The following is a 14,870-nucleotide window of genomic DNA, read 5'->3' on the forward strand; positions in this document are numbered from 1 at the left end:
TGGAGCAGACTCTAGGGGAAATCCATAGAAAAATGGGCTAATTTTACAGCTTAACTTGTCCTCTTTTCTAAATCTTGTGTTCTTTATGTTGTGACTATGTGACATTTCTCTAGAGGACATATCACCTAAGCATAACCCAAAACTGTGGTAATTCAAGACAACTTTTTTTAAATTATCTTTGCCACCTACCAAATTTATGGCACTATCTTTAGGCCAAAGTTACTTTACTATGCTTTTAAAGGTATTCCTCAAATTTAGTCTATAATTCTGCTTTCTGAAATATATATTTTTGGCAAAATCGAGAAAATGAGGAAAGAATCCTGCCAAATGGTATTTTGCCAATTATTATTAATACTGGCTATTTTAGATGATTAATGAGCCAATGCTAGTTAATAACTGTATGCTGTTATTTAGAGTATGAGTTTTTGTGCCTTTCCAAAAAGATCTTGAGTGGAAGTATATTTCTTCTTTCTCTTTTATGAGAGAATAGTGACTTTTCCATCAATGCCTTAATTGAAAATTTCTAGTTTCACACTGTATGTAAGAATATTAAAAGAAAATCAGGTAGATTAAACTAGTCTCATATTTTATTAACCAAAATAATTTTAATTAAAAAGGTTTTGTTTTGTATTACAAGTCCTGTTTCCTAAGTTTAATTATTTGTAAATATTAAACTGTCTATTCAAGACACCAACATTGAATCATGAAAGTTAAATTGGTTATCTTCAATATTACAGCACATTAAGTAAAGCTACAGAAGTTCCAAAGGGTAGGACTAAATTCCACTCACTAGCATATTGCCTAACATTCTCATAAAACAGTTAGTTATAAACTTTTAATAAATGTAATTTCTCAGAAATTATCAACTATAAAGGGTGAGATTGTAGCATTAATGTTTTCTTAATTAAATATAAACCCTGGATTTACTTATTATCTAGGAAATATAGTTTATTTTCCTTAGCATTGTTTTTAACAACAAATTTTCCTAAATATTAACAGTAACCATAAAAACAGTTTCAAAAACTTGTTTACCACTTGGGTGCACTCTACTAATGAGGTAAAGTCTGTATTTTTTTCCCCCATAGGGCCGTATTATAATACAGTAACATGGGCTATGAAAATGTAACTGTGCTGAGAAGTATTATGAACTACAAAATCATAAAGGCTATAGTCTCCTAAAGCAATCATGTGTACAAACATTATTTCCTATTATCTAACTAAGGTAAACGGCTTCCAGGAGTCTGTCTACTTTACCTCTTCTGAGTCAGTGTCCTCATGTACTAAGAAAGTAGACATTGGAATATAAGCAAAGAGATTAACATTCCATAGGCCATAGTGCTCCAGAATCACACTGTCTTGGACCTTGGGTATCTAGGGCTTCCTTTAGCTCGGCAGCTCAGTGATTTGAAGAGAAAATCAACTTAATGTGGTGGCCTTTCCCTCCTTCTTAAACTCTATCTTATTAGATTTACCTAATGCCTTCAGAAAAGGTCATCTTTAATCTGATTCCCACATGACAGATTGAATATTAGCTCTTTGAAATATTGTTTTTCTAAAAGCACTATCAAAATAGTATACAACTGAAAGAAGTAAACTTTTATGTTATATTCTATTTAACATTTCCATACGTAATAAAATGTTAGCTCATGTTACAATCTTTATTTTCAGAAGATCCTGGGTTTAGAGAATTCAGTAGCTCCCATATAATATTTAGGTTCTTTAACTTTAAATTCAATTCAACCATGAAATTTTGGTGTATCTACTGCAGCTAAGATGCTCAATTCAACACTCGACCAAGGGTTAAAATCAGAGTAACACTGAAGTAATGCATAATTAGAGTGGGAAATGCTAGTAGTTTACTGGCCAAAAGTATCTTAGGTAAATAACATTTAAAAATGTTACCAGTTGCCTTGAAGGAATGGCTATAAATCAAAGCAGCATCAACATGTCAAATACACCTGAAAGGAATATTTTCTTATTCCCAGAGCCTATATTTTCCAAAAAACAGAGGAAACTATGTACACAAATCCTTACACTACCAAAGCCTGTCTTTCCCCCCAAATATAAAACCTCTAACTCCCCAAGCACAAGGTTGTAACTTAAATTTCTAGTACTTGGTTTTACATGTAACAGTGAGAATGGATTTACAAGCACTCACTAAAACTCAATTACAGTGCATAAAAATTATTTTATACATAACTACCTTAGATAGCATCATAAAATTATGAGAAAAAGGTAAGAGTGTTTCAATAGACTGCTTCCATGCTAACCCTCCCAATGGAAGACAGGATAATTGTTCAAAAAAATAATGTATATTAGTATAATGAAGAGGAAGTTTAATACACCGAAAATATTTTAAAATATTTCCTACACACTGGTTAGTAAGCTACTCTAAAATTCCTTTAAACCTGCAGGATATATCTTGCTTTATTACTTCTTTGCCCTATGAAAAAGAATGGGCTGGGCATGGCGGTGCATGCATTTAATCCCAACACTTGGGAGGCAGAGGTACGAGGATCACTATGAGTTAAGAGGCCAGCCTGACTACAAAGTGAATTTCAGGTCAGTCTGGAATAGAACTGAGATCCTACCTCAAAAACCAAAAGAAAAGGAAAAGAAATGGTTTCCCACAAAACGAATAATGGACAAAGATGTAGGAGGCTACTGACACATTCATAATTAAAAAAGATATAAAAAAAAAGTTACAAGTAATTAGCAGAATTCTTATTTTAAGAGCATGGAAAAACTAGTTATGACATTTTAATTGTTATGCTTTCAAGATTATGAATGGGGGGCTTAAATCTATGAAATATTTTATTTTCATTTCTGAGTATGAAAATAGTGATTACATGATGGTATATTTGTTATTCAGAGGACATCACTGTCAAGTTATTCCCTACTCATGGCAACAAAACACAATGAAAGAAAACAAATCAGATTTCTCAGTAAATACAAACTTAACAGTTTCTTTTAGATTTCCATGATGTTTTGGTCAAAGGGTAACAAATTCCACAACTACAAATGAAGCACATGAAATAAAATATCTTTTTCATTGAATAAGAAAGCTGTTATTTATATGATCTTAGAAAACTCTGAAAGGAATTGCAAAATTTAATCAAATGTCTGTCTGTTTTTTCACTACCTTGGTATAAAAGTTTACCACATGAGTTTCATCTTCTATCACAGTTACTTGGTCTAGTGCATTTCAGAGTATTTGGAGATATCAAAGCTGTCCTTTTCCAATGAAAACAGTTAAAAAAACAGTAAGCACTTCTTCAAACAAGTGGCATGATGTGGGATTACTCACTTTTGGATCTCACCTCTTTTAAGTACAAATGTATTGTTCACCAGAGTGCAATGTGATTATTTTATAGTGTCTATTAACAAGAAGTTCTCTATCAGATAGAGGCAGTTACAGTATCTTGAAGGTAAGCTAGCTTAGTACATATGATTTCCAGCTCAGCACATTTTTTCTTCTTTCTTTCCTTCCTTCCTTCCTTTATTTTCTTGGAAATGTATGTTTTCATTGTGCACACACTGATCACCGTCTCACTGGCCTGCGATGAGCTTGGAAGTTGGGGTGTATGACTAGTGAGGTCTCCTAGTAGCAGTGGACTCTCAGATCATGCTGTACGTATGTTAAATCACATCTAGTGTGAAATTGCGAATTACATCCAAAGCTCCAGTATCAAAGCCACACATATCCAACATGCCCCTATCATCTGGGTCTGCCACGGTGAAACCATTTGACGTCATCCCACAGACAAGCAATTTAGCTGGAATATCCAGTTTCTGTAGGAAAAATAAAGGAAGAAGTAAATACATATAAAAGTTGTATGTAAGGAAAAACTAACCCTTATAAAATTAAGATTTTAGAGCCTGTCAGACTTCTATTATAAGCCTTTTTTTTTTTTGTCAATCTTTTAAGGGTCAGAGGAGAATGCAAAATAAAACAATAAAAATCCTACTTTAATTTTTTTTTTTTTTTTTTTTTTTGGTTTTTTGAGGTAGGGTCTCATTCTAGCCTAGGCTGACCTGGAACTCACTATGTAGTCATGTAGTCCCAGGGTAGCCTTGAACTCATGGCAATCCTCCTACCTCTGCCTTCTGAGTGCTGGGATTAAAGACGTCCACTACCATGGCTGGCTGAAATAATTTTTTTAATTTATATTTTTACTCATTTTTATTTTATGGCATGTGTGTACGCATGTGCACGTGCACACTGCAGTAAGTGTATGAAGGTCAGAGGACAACCTCAGCTTCTACTTTGTTTAAGCCAGGTCTCTTGTGCACTGCTGCATTAGCCAAGCTGACCTGTGAGCTTCTGAGGTGTTTGCCCATCTCTGCCTCACATCTTGCCATAGTGCAATGGGATTACAGATACCTGCTACAGCGTCCAAATTAGATTGGATTCTGGGGATTCAATCTTAGGTACTCATGCTTGTGCAGCAAATGCTTTATCCACTGAGTCAACCCTATATTTTTGCTTGTTTTATGGGCTGCAGAATACATTTTGTAACTATGAAATCTGTCAGGGATGCCAAGCATTTTATCAAACATATCAAGTGTTGGTGACTGTGATTGTGAGTACAAGTACAGATAGGGAAATATTTCTCCGAGATTATCAACCTTATTCTATCTTGCTTCTGAAGCTTAGTTTGGCCTGAAACTCACTAGAACTTGAAGTCTCTACCACTGTGCTACATTCCCACTTTCTCTACATCTACATTTAGGGTTTAAATAATTCTAAGAAAAACAACAACAACAACAATAATAATATAATAACAATAATAATAATAGGTTCACTACCGCAATGAACCTATTAAACAATGTATCTAATGTAACTGGAGGTCCCTCCCCTCACTTTTTTTTTTTTGTTTCCAAGGTAGGGTCTCACTCTAGCTCAGGCTGACCTGCAACTCACTATGTAGTCTCAGGGTGGCCTTGAACTCATGGCGATCCTCCTACCTCTGCCTCCTGAGTGCTGAAAGGCGTGTGCCACCACAGACGGTTTCCCCTCAATTTTTAAAAAAAAATTAAGTAGAAAGTTGTATGGATACATCATCTCCCTCCTCCCTGCCCCCATTCTGCTGAGGGCCCTCCTCAGTGAGATTGCTGGTATTTCCCCTAAGATTGCCAGTTATGAGATGTGAGAGTGGCAGTTTGTCATTGTGGGTGGGAGGCAGTATCTCTGGACAGTCCTTCCACTCTGTGGCTCTATCACTGAACCCAGAGACCCTTATTTTTTGGCTAGGCCAATTGACCAGGGAGCCTCTGCAACACTCCTATCAGTGCTGGGGCCATAGTCATGTGAACTGCATGCAGTTTCTTATGTGGGTGCTGGAGATTGAACTAAGGTCTTCATGTTTGCACAGTAAGTGCTCTTATATACTGACCCACCTCGCAGCCCCTAGAATTAATTATTATTTTAAAATTTTATTTATTTATTTGAGAGATAGAAAGAGAACGGGTGTGCCAGGGCCTCCAGCCACTACAAACAAACTCCAGATGCACGTGCCATTTTGCGCATCTGGCTTAAGTGGGCTCTGGAGAGTCAAACATGGGTCCTTAGGCTTTGAAGGCAAATGCCTTCACCGCTAAGCCATCTCTCCAGACCTATTATTAATATTATTATCATTTGGTTTTTAAGGTAGGGTTTGGCTCTGGCTCAGGCTGACCTGGAATTAACTATGTAGTTTCAGGGTGGCCTCAAACTCACAGCAATCCTCCTACCTCTGCTTCCTGAGTGCTGGGATTAAAGGCATGCACCATCACGCCCAGCTTCCTATTATTATTATTGAGACAGAGTTTCATGTAGCCCAGGCTGACCTTAAAGTTGCTATGTACTCAAGGATGAGTCTGAATTTCCTGGATCTATCTTCCTGGTTTTATGTAGTGCTGGCATCAAACCTAGGGCCTCATGCACGCTAGCCAAGCACTCTACCAACTGAACTATAGCCTTAGTACTTCATTTATTTATATTTATTTATCAGTACATAAGTAGCCCAGGCTGGTCTTGAACTCCCTATATAGCTGAGGTTGGCCTCACTCAGGATCTTCCTGGCTCAGCCTCTTGGATTACAGGCATGAGCCATTATGCCCAGGTCTAATATAATTGTCATATCAATTCTAAAAGGTAGAGCATAGATCCCTACTATGACATGTATTATTAAATAATTTTTTCAGATCCATAATTAGCAGAAGAGACTCAGAAGTTAGATCCAGACCACCTTTAATCCAAACACTAATCTCTCACCTGTGGTTCTCAAAATTAAGCATTCATCAGAATTCTAATTCAATTTCTAATTTCAAGCGGAAGGTCGCACATGCCCACTAGGTGGTGCAAGCGTCTGAAGTTCAACTGCAGTAGCTGAGGCCCTGGTGCACCAATTCTATTGCTCTCCCCCTCTCTCTCATTCTCTCTAAAAAATAATTTCAATTCCCCAGGACCCTTGTAAACCAGATGCACATGGTGGCACATGCATCTAGAGTTTGCAATGGAAAGGCCCTGGCATGCCCATCCTGTCTCTCTCATAAAAAAAAAAAAATTAAAAAGAATAGTTTTAGCAGTGAATTATCTTAGTAATATTTAGCTCTAGAATTGGTTAAATAAATGAACTGCATTTGTATAGTCACCAAGTTTATTATTTCAAGTCCATAACTGAAAGAGAATGGAGAAAAATAGTTACAGAAGAATTATCTCACCTTTCGATATTCCCTCAGAGCAACAGCAGGATGGACATTTCCAGCAAAGGTCTCATTGTCGGTGAATACAATGAAGACATCAGCAGCTGTATTTGTCTTCTGAGCCCAGATCATTGGAAGAGAGCAATCAGTTCCACCTGCTGGGATCTAACTCAGAAAGATAAATATGAATAACAATATAATAAAATTGCCTTATCCATAATGAGATGTCTGAGATAAATAGTCAAAAGAACCTTTTTTTTTTTTTTTGGTTTTTCGAGGTAGGGTCCCATTCTAGCCCAGGCTGATCTGGAATTTACTATGTAGCTTCAGGGTGGCCTCAAACTCATGGCGATCCTCCTACTTCTGCCTCCTGTGTGCTGGGATTAAAGGCGTGCGCCACCACACTGGGCTTTAAAAGTACCATTTTTTATAGTATCATTTTAGAGCTAATATACAGGCCTTTCCTATGGCTGTGTGTGTGTATATTTAAAAAAATGTGTATATGTATGTTCACGTGCATGGGCAATGCTTGGGCATGTGTGCATGTTTTTATGCAGGTGTGGGAGGTACAAATTTACGCCTTCATGATTGCAACAAAAGTACTTTGCCCATTGAGCTATTTCCTCAGGCCCCTGCATTAAGTATTTTTGGTTTTGTGCCTATTATGAGAATACAAAATAATTTCTTCTTACAAATTAATATTATGCATGCCATGAAATTACATATTAAGTACACAATTAAAAGTTTCTTACTTGATTCATAGCCATTAAAACCTGCTGTAAGGTCATCTCTGCAGTCACAGGGAATGGCACCATTTCATCTGAAAAAGCAACTACAGAAGAATCTTTTTCTGTTCGTGTGACCACCTGAAAAATTCAATGGTGGTAACTTTTAGCAGACTTGGGGGAGAGAAATCCATACAGTCTCTTGAAGTTTATAGTCTATCTTTGAAAGAAACAGTACAGTGCTTATTTTGTTTCTAAACTCCTATTATTGTGTTTAAAGAATACAAATTTATCTTTTTAAAAAATTTTTTTTGTTTATTTGAAAGTGACAGATAGAGAAAGAGGCAGAGAGAGAGTGAGAGAGAATGGGCACGCCAGGGCCTCCAGCCACTGCTAATGAACTCCAGATGCATGTGCCCCCTTATGCATCTGGAACGTGGGTCCTGGGGAATCGAGCCTTGAACCGGGGTCCTTAGGCTTCACAGGCAAGCGCTTAACTGCTAAGCCATTTCTCCAGCCCCAAATTTATCTTTACATGTAAAATGATACCTAAGTTGAAATGACAAAAATAAGTAAATAAGTTTCTTGTTATTTAACTCTATGGCTACTTTTACCCATTTTTAGAGGGGTGGAAACTCTAGTTGTTTCAGGTATTCTCACCATGCTCATTGCTGCAGCAACTGTACTAGCATGGAGTATGCTACCCAGAACTCTCTGGTTCATAGAAGCACTGACATCAACAGCTAGCAGGAAACGCTTTCCAGTTGGCTCCACTGTCTAAAAGGAAAACAAAACAAGCAATCATTAAAAGAAGTCACAGACATTGTAAGTAGACTAAATTTCTAAAAAAAAAAAAAAATATATTATTTCCTTATCTTTTGAAATAAAATTTCTGACTATTTTATTTAAAAAGTATTTTATTTGAGAGAGAGAGAGAGGGAGGGAGGGAGGGAGGGAGGGAGGGAGGGAGGGAGGGAGAAGCAGATGGATACATAGAGACTAGGTCTCCAGCCACTGCAAATGACTCTGGATGCATGTACCACCTTGTACGTCTGTGTTTATGTGCGTACTGGAGAACTAAACTTGGGCTGTTAGGCTTTGCAGACAAGCATCTTAACTGCTAAGCCATCTCTCTAGCCCATGATCCTCTTTTTTAGACATCTTTTATTGCTGAAATAAAACAGGAATTTGTAGGAATTGTTTTTATTGTGGTATAAATAACAAAATTTACTGTTTTAACTCCTCCCCCACAGACAAGGTCTCACTGTCTAGCCCAGGCTAACTGGAATTCACTATGTATTCCCAGAGTGGCCTTGAACTACAGCAATCCTACCTGTGCCTCCCAAGAGCTGAGATTAAAAGTGTGTGCCACTACACCCAGGTTCTGTTTAACATTTCTATTTTATTTTATTCTTAATTTATTTGAGACACAGAGAGAATGGGCACACCAGGGCCTCCAGTCACTGCAAACGAACTCCAGACACATGTGCCACCTTGTGTATTTGGCTTATGTAGGCCCTGGGAATTGAACTGGGGTCTTTGGCTTTGCAGAAAAATGCCTTACCTGCTAAGACAGCTCTCCAGCCCTTAACTCCCTTTATTTTTTATTTATTTGAGAGAGGAAAGAGGTGAGAGAAACAATTTTTAAGTATTAAATTCAGTACTTTAAAGCATATTCAGAATGTTGTAAAACTACTGCTTTTATTTCCAATATTTCATCATTCCATATAGAAACTATTCCCATTAAGTAATATAACTCCACAGTTCCTACTTCCATTAGTGACTTGTTTTTTTTTTTTTTTTTTGGTTTTTTTAAGGTAGGTTCTCACTCTAGCCCAGGCTGACCTGGAATTCACTATAGAGTCTCAGGGTGGCCTCAAACTCATGGCAATCTTCCTACCTCTGCCTCCCAAGTGCTGTGATTAAAGGCGTGCACCACCACATCAGACCATTAGTGACTTTTTGACATATCACCCAATATAGACTTGTAATATTTATCCTTTTACATTATACATACAGCTTATTTCACTTAACATGTTTGCAAGGTCTACTCTTTTTTGGGGGATGGGTTTTCAAGGTAGGGTTTCACTCTAGCTCAGGCTGACTTTGAATTCATGCTGTAATCTCGGGGTGGCCTTGAACTCATGATGATCCTCCTGCCTCTGCCTTACAAGTGCTGGGATTAAAGATGTGTGCCATCATGCCCAGCCCAAGGTCTACTCATGCTTTAACATAACAAATTTTATTCTTTTGTAAGGGTAAATATATTTTACTGTGCATATACACCTTATTTGATTATATTTACTTTTTTATTTTTATTTTTTTCTCAAGTTTTATTAACATTTTCCATGATTATAAAAAATATCCCATAGTAATACCCTCCCCCTCACTTTCACCTTTGAAGTTCCATTCTCCATCATATCCGCTCCCCATCTCAGTAAGTCTCTCTTTTATTTTGATGTCATGATCTTTTCCTCCTCTTATGATGGTCTTTACTTTTTAATTTTTGAGACAGTGTCATGCTATGTAGCCTGCCCCATGCTGACACTGAACTTGAATTTGTAATCCTCCTCACTCCTTCAGTTTGGTCAAGGTTAAATTTGTAATGGACTGATATGTTTGGCTGAAGATATTGGACTGAGAGATTTAAGATTTAAAGTTGGAAAACCTCAAGCAAATTAAAAATACAGGTACTAAGACTAATTTTGGGTTACTGAAGCTACTACTGACAAACACATTAGCAGTCTAAAGGAAGACAGCCCAACTGTTTTACATTAAAACAATGGAGAAGATGCCTGAGGAAAGAGTGTAATAGAAATGCAAACTCTTTTGGAAAGAGTTGACTGGAGAAGGAACCTGCTCTTCAAGGTCATGATTTATTTCATCTCTGAATTAAGAATATATTGGTGTCTTGCACACCTGGTATTGATTTCAAAAGCATGAAAAATGCATGGAGTGAAATATAAGCCATTCCAGAAGCTGCTGCTGAGATGTGGCATATAGGCAGGGCATGATGATCCTCATGAATAGGCCAGAAGAGCCTTTGGAAGATGGGACCATTGTTTGCATGGAGAGATGTTTTGAATATACCAGGACTGTGCAAGGGCTACCATGGTGTGCACTGCTGGCCTGAGATGGAAGTGTTCCCTGGCTACTCTACCCAGCTGGAAGGGCAGAATTGGAAAATCTGGAGAATGTCATTCTCTGGTTATACTGGACCTGACCTACAGAAGTTTGATTTTTGCTTGAAGTGGTTGAACTTATATTGTTTCAGTATCTCCTTGTTATGCCTTATACCAGTTGAAAATGTTTACTCTCTGGCTTTATATGTTGAAAGCTAAGAGACAATCTTTTCCTTTTTTTTTTGTTTAAAATATATTTTATTTATTTATTTATGAGAGAGAAAGGGAAAGAATGGGCATGTCAGGGCCTCCAGCCATTGTAAAGGAAGTCCAAATGCATGCACCCCCTTGTTTATTTGGCTTATGCGGGTTCTGGAGAATTGAACTGGGATCCTTTGGCTTTGTAGGCAAATACCTTAACTGCTAAGCTATCTCTCCAGCCCCTAAGAGATAATCTTAAAATTCAGAGGAGATTTGGGACTTTGTTGGTCAAGCCTGTGGGGAACTTTGAAATTGGACTGAATACAATTTACAGCATGTGATAATTTTGAATCTATTGGGAGCCAGGGGTGGAATGTGGTAGTTTGCATAGATGACCCCCAATATATTCAGTGTTTTATTAGTTTGTAGTTTGGATCTGCAGCTACCTGGCTGGCTATGTCACTGGGTGGATCTTAAGGTGTGGTGGTGGTTTGAAATTCCAATCTAAAGATATGCAAAGTGCCTAGCTCCACCAGGAGTCCCTGAAGTGTGCTGGCTGTGTGGCTTTTTGCTTGTGCCCCCAACCACCCTCTCTGCTTGGGCCTGCGAAAGCAGGCCAGCCTCTTCTGCTATTATGGAATTTCCCCTGGATCTGTAAGCTTCAATACATATCCCTTCTTCTATAAATGTGCCTGGTTTGGAAGTTCATCTCAATGAACCTGAAGCTGTCTGCTACAGTGTGCTTCAGATGTGTGGTGTATGCACAAGTATGTGCCCGATGCCCATGTGTGCACAGGCCACAGAAAGGTGTTGCACATCCTTCCATGTCAATCTTTCATTTTATTTCCTTGAGACAGATTCTCTCCCTGAACTTGCAGCTCAGAGTCCTAGGTATCCTCCTGTCTATATCCCAGCTCAGAGCTGGGATTACAGGTACACATGGCTATGCTCAAATTTTTTATGTGGATGCTAGAGATCAAATTTAGTTCCTCAGGCTTGCACAACAAGTACTTTTACCTACTGAGCCATCACCACAGCCTCTGATGTTAGCTTTTGGAGATGGGGTCTTGCTAAGTATGCCATCATGCCCAGTCTAACTGATGGTTTTTTTCAATGTATTGATTTAACATCCTTCAACTTTGCTGAATGTGCTTAACTCTAATAGGTGTGTGTATGCCCCTGTGTGCACACACATTCTTTAGTGTACTCTCTATATAAGATCATACCACTTGAGGACAATAATTGAGTTTTCTTACCAAGCATGGTGGTGCATGCCTTTAATCTCAGCACAGAGGTAGGAGGATCACTTACTGTGAGTTAGAGGCCAGCCTGGAGTAACAAGAGAGAGTTCCACATGAGTCTAGGATAGAGGGAGACCCTACCTTGAATTTTTTTTTTTTTTCTGGTTTTCTGAGGTAGGGTCTCACTCTAGTCCAGGCTGACCTGGAATTCACTATGTATTCTCAGGGTGGCCTTGAACTCACAGGGATCCTCCTACCTCTGCCTCCCGAGTGCTGGGATTAAAGGCGTGTGCCACCATGCCCGGTTTGAATTTTTTTTTTCTTTTTTTTACTGTTTTCCTATTTGTATCTTTCTATGCTTTCTCCCTTGTATAATCGTTACTACTTTCCATACTAACACAATGGACCTCATTCTTATCTTCAGGGGATGATTTATAAAGAATATAAAAATGATCTTAGGGTAAAAGTAGCTGCAACACAAAGGTAAAAAGAAATACATTACTAAAATTTACAAGGTTAATTATATAGCCACCTGGATACAATTCAAGGGAAAACAAATGAATAGGAACTTAAAAATGGGTAGACTATTAATAATGCTATTAAAGTGTTTTTCTAAAGAAGTATTAACCTGAAGTCACCCCCTCCTCCCCCACAGTAGGGTCTTACTCTAGCCCAGGCTGACTTGGAATTCACTATGTAATTTCAGGCTGGCCTCAAACTCAGTGATCCTACTTTAGTCACTTTTTAAAAAACAATAATAAAACCATTACCTTAAATGTTTTATAAAAAGCAGCATCCAACGCTTTTAAAATTTCTTCATCAGGATTCCACTTCAGTTTACCTCTGAGTCCGTGACCTGTTTTGTAAGTTTCTAATGCAATTAAAATATGAAATGGATGTACACGAGCCTAGAAACAAGACAAAAAAAAAATAACTGCAAAATTCAAGTAAAAAATAGTGACTATGGGTATTCATTTTTATGTTAGTGAAGGCATTAAACATTTATAAAGAAAAAAAGAGTATGTTTTAATGCTCTATTTAAGAATCAAGTAGCAAAAGAACACTTAAAAACAGTTGACTTTATTTCCAACATTTAAGAGTCAACTTTTTCTGCTAGTAGCTAACAAAAACCATTGATAATATATACCTTTTTTAATAATTTTTCATTGCAAAGTTTTTCACATACTAAAGATACTTCAGAATTTCCTGGTTCAAGTACTGAATTAGCAGTCATCTTTCCTAGATTCCTTAGTAATGCAGTAAGAGGCATTTCTTGTAACAAAGCCTTCCATACCTACAGGAAAAAATATAAGGATGTAAGGAGACTAGCACAGGTAGAAATATAATAAGGAGAAATGAATTAATGTAACATAGCTACATCAAATAAGAGCAAATAAATGAATAAATTCCATAAGGCTTTCACTTAGGGTATAAAGTATTTTCAGAATGAAAATTTGCAGATGTTAATATAGAAGAGGAGGGTGATGGTAATCTTTTTTTTTTGTTTTTGTTTTTGGAGGTAGGGTTTCACTCTAGTCCAGGCTGACCTGGAATTCACTCTGCAGTCTCAGGGTGACCTTGATCTCAGGGTGGCCTTACCTCATGATGATCCTCCTACCTCTGCCTCCCAAGTGCTGGGATTAAAGGTGTGTACCACCATGCCCAGCAATTATGTATGTTTTTAAAATAAAGGTTATTTTTTAAAAAAGAATAACTTGCCCAGCAAAGTAGGTAGTATAGCTGATATGTGAAGGCTGACAATGCAACCTCTTTAATTAAAAAAAAAAATGCCTTAACTGCAACAAAGGATTATCAATCCAAATATTAGATTAAGATAGTGAAGTTCATTTTGTGGAGAAAATACGCAGACTTTTAAATTTGTTAGGCAGCATATTTTCTTTACTGGAACTAATATAAAACACCTACTATATTCAGGTATCTTGTTCATACCGAACATTTTTACTAAATATTAATTCCAAGATATATTTTTGTTAATTCTATTCTCTCTCTTCTTTGGGGGGATTTTTCTTTTTAAAATAATTATCTCAGGCTGGAGAGATGGCTTAGTGGTTAAGGTGTTTGTCTGCAAAGCCAAAGGACTTCTGTTCAATTCCCCAGGACTCACGTAAGCTAGATGCATAAAATGGCACACGCGTCTGGAGTTTGTCTGCAGTGGCTGAAGGCCCTGGCGTGCCCATTCTCTTTCTGTCTCTCTCTCAAATAAATAAATACAATATTTTAAAAAAGAGAATTAACTTACCTCTTTGGACTGTAGGTGATTTGTTAGCAGATGCTCCCTGACTAATCTATGTTCTTCTATTAGATGAATGACTTCCAGCTCATCTTTTGTGCGCTTTACTTTCTCTACAGCCTCCAGGTACTTTAATAATTTTTCAGTCTCCACAGAAAGTGCTTTTTCTTTATATAGTTCATGGACTTCTTTCCAGCCCTTTGTAATATACTTAGTCACAATAGCAAGTCCTTCAACAAGATAAAGAATTAAAAGGTAAGTAGGATTACCAAGTAAAAAAATAGAAGGTGTTTTCCAAGAATGCCTCATGATCAGCTTAGCAAAATGGATAGGATTTAATTCCCTGAGGTGGGATGCTATTTTCTGTAGTAACAAACACATTTAAGCAACTGAAATGAGTTAAATTTACTTACTATACTATTTCTGTTTAAATATGAAAAGGAAATCTATACACCCTGAGTAATTGTACTACAAAAGCTTTTTTTGAGACACCAGCCCCTGAAACTTGTAACAGTGCCTACTTCATGTTTACAATCTTAGAACAATCCACAAGAGTATAAGATCTATTTCAATTAATACCATGATCAATTGTCCTATGTATCTAGATAAATATGCATTAATGAGCAAAAGAGGTGGGAAGAAG

At 37.3% G+C, this 14,870-nt stretch overlaps 1 protein-coding gene across 2 annotated transcripts in view; it reads right to left on the reverse strand.

Annotated features, from left to right (window-relative positions):
- Positions 1-569: 569 nt before the first annotated feature.
- The window catches only part of Ro60 (Ro60, Y RNA binding protein), a 28,412-nt gene continuing 14,111 nt past the window's right edge, over positions 570-14,870 (reverse strand). For both annotated transcript variants that reach the window (XM_004659518.2, XM_045142994.1), the window contains 7 exons: positions 14,237-14,457; positions 13,124-13,270; positions 12,747-12,884; positions 8,073-8,189; positions 7,440-7,553; positions 6,706-6,852; positions 570-3,792 (listed from right to left, as the gene is read on the reverse strand). In XM_004659518.2, coding sequence (XP_004659575.1) covers positions 3,640-3,792; positions 6,706-6,852; positions 7,440-7,553; positions 8,073-8,189; positions 12,747-12,884; positions 13,124-13,270; positions 14,237-14,457 — 1,037 coding nt within the window. In that variant the 3' untranslated portion in view covers positions 570-3,639. The remainder of the gene's footprint in view (positions 3,793-6,705; positions 6,853-7,439; positions 7,554-8,072; positions 8,190-12,746; positions 12,885-13,123; positions 13,271-14,236; positions 14,458-14,870) is intronic.

Source organism: Jaculus jaculus, chromosome 1, assembly GCF_020740685.1.
Source record: "Jaculus jaculus isolate mJacJac1 chromosome 1, mJacJac1.mat.Y.cur, whole genome shotgun sequence".
Lineage (NCBI taxonomy): Eukaryota > Metazoa > Chordata > Mammalia > Rodentia > Dipodidae > Jaculus > Jaculus jaculus.